Source organism: Engraulis encrasicolus, chromosome 22 (genome assembly GCF_034702125.1).
Source record: "Engraulis encrasicolus isolate BLACKSEA-1 chromosome 22, IST_EnEncr_1.0, whole genome shotgun sequence".
In the NCBI taxonomy this organism is placed as follows: domain Eukaryota; kingdom Metazoa; phylum Chordata; class Actinopteri; order Clupeiformes; family Engraulidae; genus Engraulis; species Engraulis encrasicolus.
Window position 1 is genome coordinate 40,950,635 of NC_085878.1, and position 6,602 is coordinate 40,957,236.

General features: G+C 48.6%; 1 protein-coding gene across 1 annotated transcript in view; it reads right to left on the reverse strand.

The window, feature by feature from the left end:
* Positions 1–457: 457 nt before the first annotated feature.
* The window catches only part of LOC134438328 (SH3 and multiple ankyrin repeat domains protein 2-like), a 258,811-nt gene continuing 252,666 nt past the window's right edge, over positions 458–6,602 (reverse strand). The window contains exon 21 of the mRNA XM_063187875.1: positions 458–1,224. Coding sequence (XP_063043945.1) covers positions 579–1,224 — 646 coding nt within the window. The 3' untranslated portion in view covers positions 458–578. The remainder of the gene's footprint in view (positions 1,225–6,602) is intronic.

Genomic DNA, 6,602 nt, shown 5'->3' on the forward strand with positions numbered 1-6,602 from the left:
TCCTGCTGCGGTCGCTAAGGAGTCCATGAATGGCTGATATGGTCGCACAGACAGGACGACGACGACACTCGCGTCACTTCCTTCCCTCTTCTGCTCCACTAGTCCACCACTTCTGAGTGCTGTGTGAATGTGCAGATGTGACCTCATGAGCAAGAGGACAACACTGGCAGACACATACAGACACATTCACACGCACGTAGCGATCCTGGCGATCTCAGATACGTACGCGGGCGACGATACAGTACGTCCTCGGTACTCTTATGGCCCATGTGCTCATCCAGACCAGGGAAAGAGATACAGAGAGAGCGAGAGATACAGAGAGAAGGAGAGAGAGAGAGATACAGAGAGAGCGAGAGATACAGAGAGAAGGAGAGAGAGAGAGAGAGCAAGAGAGAGTTAGCGAAGTTAAGGATAAGAAATACAAAAAAGAGGGAGAGAGAGCAACAGAGAGAGAGAGAGAGAGAGAGAGAGAGAGAGAGCAAGAGCGAGGGACGAGGGACTCATCGAGAGATAAATAGGTCAGTCGATAGCTAGAAGCAACTCAAGACGTTTCGGTTTCGGTTTCGGCCCTCTCTCTCTTATCTGTCCAGCAGCAGTTTGAGAGCCCTCTCGATGTTCATGCGGTGGCCGACCCGCGTGACCCCCAGGTCGATGAGGTCGTCCTTCTGCAGGCTGGGCAGGTGGCTGCCCTCGATCTCGTTCTCCATGAAGGCGTCCTTGTGCTCGGCCAGGTTCAGGCTCTCCAGCCAGTCTGCTACATCGTGCTTGGTCCAGGCCAGCACCGGCTTGGCCGCGAAGGGCTTGTTGGAGGCGGCCTGGGCCTGGAGGAGGGTGAGCGGAGACGGGGAGCGGCTGCCCGCTGAGCACAGGCTGTAGCGCTCGCTGCCCGTCATGCTGCCCGCCATGCTGCTTGCCCCGCTGCCCCCTCCACCGCCGCCGCCTCCTGCCAGGGGAGGCGTGGGCAGGCCGAAGACGTCAGTGAGAGTCGGGGAGGAGGCCGAGCCGGGGAGCGAGGAGGCGCGGCCGGCGGAGGAGGACGAGGTGGTGGAGTCCGGAGGGGAGTTGATGGGGCTGGAGGAGGAGTGGTGCTGCAGGTGCGGGTGCTGCTGGTGGTGGTGGTGCGAGGGGTGGTGGTGGTGGTGGTGGTGGTGTGGAGGCAGGCTGGACGGAGGAGTGCTGGGGGTGGCGAAGGTGACGGTGGCACTCCGTTGAGGACCTGAGGGACTGCAGAGAGAGAGAGGGAGAGAGAGAGAGGGAGAGGGGGGTACAGAGAGGGAGAGAGAGAGAGGGAGGGAGAGAGAGAGGGAGGAGAGAGGGGGGGCAGAGAGAGAGAGGAAGGGAGATGGAGAGAGGGAGGGGAGAGAGGGAGCGAGGGGGGAGAGGGAGAGAGGGAGGGGAGAGAGTGGAGAGAGAGGGGGACAGAGAGGGAGAGAGAGAGGGGGAGAGGGAGAGAGAGAGAGAGAGAGGGAGAAAGAGAGAGGGAGGGAGGGAGAGAGAGAGAGAGAGAGGGAGGGGGAGAGAGGGGGGAGAGGGAGAGAGAGAGAGGGGGAGCGAGAGAGAGAGAGGGAGAGGGGGGGGAGAGGGAGGGAGAGAGGGAGAGAAAGAGAGAGAGGGAGAGAGAGAGGTTAATGTAAGTGTTACTGTAAATTCAGTGTGATTGTCATTTGTTAGTCATCACACATCACACCACACTGCATTTAAAGCATCACACATGTGGGCACAAAGCTGCCTTAGGAGGAGTAGTACCATGCTCAGGTCACCTCAGTCATGGGGAGCGATGGTGAAGAATGCCCGTCACTCACTCCTACTCATACCATCCATCCATCCATCCATCCATCCATCCATCCATCCATCCATCCATCCATCCATCCATCCATCCATCCATCCATCCGCCAGTGGTGGGGGGGGGGATTGGAATTGTAGCCATTTTGCGACAAGTTCAACTCGTCAACCAATAGCTATCACCATGACCACCCTCAAAGTCATCGCCACAGCAAAGCAAATCCATTCACTATTCTATTCCATTGGGTTCCATCCTATTGCGTTCTGCTCCACAAGTTTAGTAGAACAGCGTAATGGTGGGGCTGCAATTAGCATTCTGAGTCACGTGCTCATTCTATTAATAGAACCCCTGTAAGTGCTTCAAATAGGTGCATGCTTCAGGGGGAGTGGAGTCACTGTCCAACAGTCATAGAGGGTTAGCTGGTCCAATTCTACTTCCTAATGACTAGGTCCAAGTGTCCTTGAGTGTGTTACAATATGCGACCTTGCCTCCTCCACTTGTACTTGTCTCCTCGTACCAGGAAGTAATATGTCATGATGACATCACTGACCACAGCATTATATTTCAATATCTTGCAAAAGCTCAATTGTAGAGTCTTCTTCTCATTTGCAATTGGGATGGTGAATGAAAAACAGTCCCTCAAAAGTTGTTGTAGCTAGGCTGACAGCTGGGAAACTTTATCGTTTTCTCCACAGAGGAGGGTCCAGGAGGTGGGGCGAGGCCACAAGCACAAGTGGAGGACGTAAGGTTGCATATTGTAACGCATTCTTTGAGGTAGACATTGCGCCTCCCTCCACACTGCTCTAGTGCTGGTGCACTCTGCTGAATGGAAGTCATTCAACCATTAGTGTGTGACTGACTGGGAGGGATTCTGAGTATATCTGAGAACCTGGTGAGAATGTGAAACCACTTCATCAATGCCGTAATGCTGTCTACATTGCAATCATTACTTGGTGCCAATATACGGTTAGTAAGTGCATTACCCACACAATACTGTATGGACATTCTCTTTCTTGTTTTCTTTTCTTTTTTAAAAGGTGCACTGTGTAGAATGGTGGCCAGAGTATGTATTGCAACTATGCTGCTCATTGAAACTGTGCTGCCCATTACCACATTTGATCTTTTCATGAATATTTACTAAATAATAAACCAATATTTACTAGTATAACCAAAGTACAGTAAGTTTTGCAGCTAAAAATGTCTATTTCTGGAAATTCAAAATGGCGGACCATGGAGAAGATTCATGTATGAAAAGTGCAATTTTCCCAGTCATAAGGAACACTTAAAATTGAAGCATGAATTTTGGACATGAACTAGAAAAAACATTACACGGTGCCCCTTGTAATGTCTTTTGTGTCTTGATTGATTATACAGTAGGTATTGATTATGTGGAGAGTATGACAGGAAGAGAGTGGGAGAGAGGGATGGGGCAGGGTTGACAAAGGACCCAGGCCAAACTCGAACCCGAGTCGCCATGTGCGTGGGGCTTAGAGCACAGTGCAACAGCTCCCCCTCTCTTTCTTTTTTGTAATTATTGAAGGTTTTTTTTAAATCTTTTCCGATTTTATTCGACAGGACAGTGTGAGAGGTGGACAGGGGAATGGCGAGAGAGACGGGGAGGGGTCGGCAAAGGACCGGGAATCGAACCCGGGTCAGTCGCATAGTAGCCGAGTGCCCTACCAGTTGACCACGGCAGGGCCCCCTCTCTTTCTTTTTTTACATATTTATTTATAAAAGAGACATTTTAGGGGCTTACATGCCTTTAATGGATAGAACTGTATTAGATGGCGAGAGGTAGTGAGTGGGAGAGAGAGGGAGACGGGATGGGACGGGGACAAGAGAGGGTCAGGAGAGCTGCTTGAGCCACAGCACTTGACTGCACAGCACAGCCTTTTACTGATGCAACTGCCATGATGAAAACATGGACTGACAAGAAAATGCCATTCTGTGATGTGATATAGACTGAGGTGGGAGGTTCAAAATCAAGACAGACATGTGTAATCCTATTTTGCTCTGGTCTCCTTGCTAACCGCTTTATATTTCTTGCTGACTGTGCGACCTGTTAGAGTCTGTGTGTCTCGGGCCGGGCGGGTTGCTCCATCTAATGCAGAGCACGCCTGTGAGGTCACCAAAGTGGCGAGCAGAGCAGAGCTGTCGATCACATCCTGGATTCAGAATGTTAAAAACACTCCTACAGTACCGCCGATCCTGCTGAGTCCTCATTATTATTCAGAGGACATTTGCATGATATACTCAGGGGCGGAGCTATAGGGGGGACAAGCAGGGCATTTGCCCTAGGGCCCAGGGCCCTCTTGTGTTGATGTTAGGGGCCTTGTTGTGACCATTGCAGACTGTATGGAGGGGCCCTATTATAGGTGGTTTGCCCTGGGACCCTGTGTGCAATTGTTCCGTCACTGGATAAACTGTATGTTGTAGTGTGAAGTTTTCACATTTGCATGATATACTGTACTGTACTGTATGTTGTAGTGTGGAGTTTTTACATTTTAAACGTGGGATTGGCACCACCGTACATTAGGGCTGGGCGATATGGAAAAAAACTATATCACGATGTGGATTACTTTATATCACAATAACGATATATATCACGATATAGCACAATTACATACGTTTTCAGTTATTGTCTTTATTCGCTCTTTATTTTTTCATGTCGCAAATCAACCTTTCCTTAAAATAGATCTTTTTATTGTTGTTTTTACAGTTACATGAACTTATAGTGTGTATTGTGACAACATGAAATGTAATTAAATGATACTCACTTGTATACAACTGGTAAAATTACCATCACGATATAAACGATACAGGAGAAAGGTCACGATATATACTTTTATATCACGATAACAATATATATCGTCATATTGCCCAGCCCTACTGTGCATAACGGCCAACTGGACCAAATCAGACCAGACCAGACTGAACTGAACCGGGCCGGTGTCGTGCCAAAAAGCGAGTCCCTGCCAGAACACGACTGCCCTCATTGAAACCAAATGGAAACCAATGACCAATTTTTCTGACATTTTTTTTTTACCGATTTTTGCAGACAAATCCGACATGGAATGCCTATCAATAAACCATCTACATTCCTTCTGGAAGTACTACAAAGAGCTGGTTACAATTTCAGTGTTATTTCCATAAAATAATCGAAGAATTGTCATCACAAATGTTACGGTTTCATTCAAATAGCTCATATTAAGTGGAGGACGAGTAATGTTCCATAAGCACAGGTTTAGTTCATTAATTATGTAATTCATTAATTTTTCTCAAAAAATGTCATTGGTTTCCATTGGTTTCATTGAGGGCATTTGTGTTCTGGCAGGGACTCGCTTTTTGGCACGACACCGGAGTGTGACAGATCAGCTGTGCCGCCTGTGCTACCTCTGTCTTCTCCCCCAAGGGTCCATTCGATGTTGTTATGTCTAGCGACCAAACTATGAGTGGAGGTGCAAAATGCACACCAGAAAAAGCGGTGCTGGCAACCAGTAAAACAATTGCAGGAGGAGAGAAGTGCCGCACACTCCAGAGTTGTAAAAACAAGTTTTTAATGTGACAACGTTTCGGCCTGTCGGCCTTCCTCAGGTCACGTGTGAACATTAAAAACTTGTTTATACAACTCGGGCGTGTGCGGTAGGCTACTTCTCTCCTCCTAGCGACCAAACTATACCAAACTAGAATTGAACAGACCAGATCAGACAGGCCTGAACTGAACTGGATATGGAGCATGATGTGCCGGCTGTGCCATTGCCAGGGTTGCCAGATGAGGCTGATGATTTCCGGCCCAAAAAATGCTCAAAACCCGCCTAGAAGCACAAAATCCCCAATTGGGCTGCTTAGGATGGCCGTGTGCGGGTAAAAATGGCATTTAGCAGAAAAACCCACCCAATTTTTGCCATAGAAATCAATAGAATTGGGCGGGTTTTTCTGCTAAATGCCATTTTTACCCGCACACGGCCATCCTAAGCAGCCCAATTTGGCGGTAAACAGCCCAAACAGGCAACACTGGCCCATGGCCGCAATGTTATCTCCTCCTCCAAAGGGTCTTGTCAGACGAGATAACTACACTGCACTAGACTGGGACAGACCAGAGCCGTAGATAGTAGGAGGAGTTGACGCATTCTTTGATCTTTGGTCACGTGGTTTTACATGGGTTTGCGCTAGCCTTGTTGGGTCGAGCTCACCTCATATCTCTGCCACAGGTTTGCGTTAGCATGTTAGTTACGTGTACTAATTCTACAAATTACACCGTGCTGCTTTTGCTCTGACATAAGGTGTCATTTTAGGTAAAGCAATTACGCACTCCCTTGAAATTGTGTGCTTTGAAATGTGCAAAAACGGTTGTTATATCAATTCTTCTCAGAGTCCCCAATGATAGTCTGTGCGGCTGTGCCGTCCTCCTCCTCCTCTTCCAAGGGTCCATTCGAAATGGTTACGTCTAGTGACAAGATAACCCGATCGGCCCATACCATACATACAGAACCAGTTCAGACTGGACTGAACTTGTTCGGAGCATGACAAGTGTCAGCTGGGTCCCCACTCAGCTGTTTTCATCCCCCTCCTCCCAAAGGCCCAAAGGCCTATTCTGGGGTGCATTTCTGGAAAGCGTAGTTGCTAACTACGCTAGCTACTTTGTTGGTTGCAATGCAATTTCCCATTGGCAACTACCAAAGTTGCTAACTGCTAACAACAATGCTTTTCAGAAATGCACCCCTGTATTGTTACGTCCAGCAACCAAACTAGACTAGAACAGAGCACAGCAGATGGGGACCGGATCAGACCTGAACAGTACTGAACTGGACCAGATCAT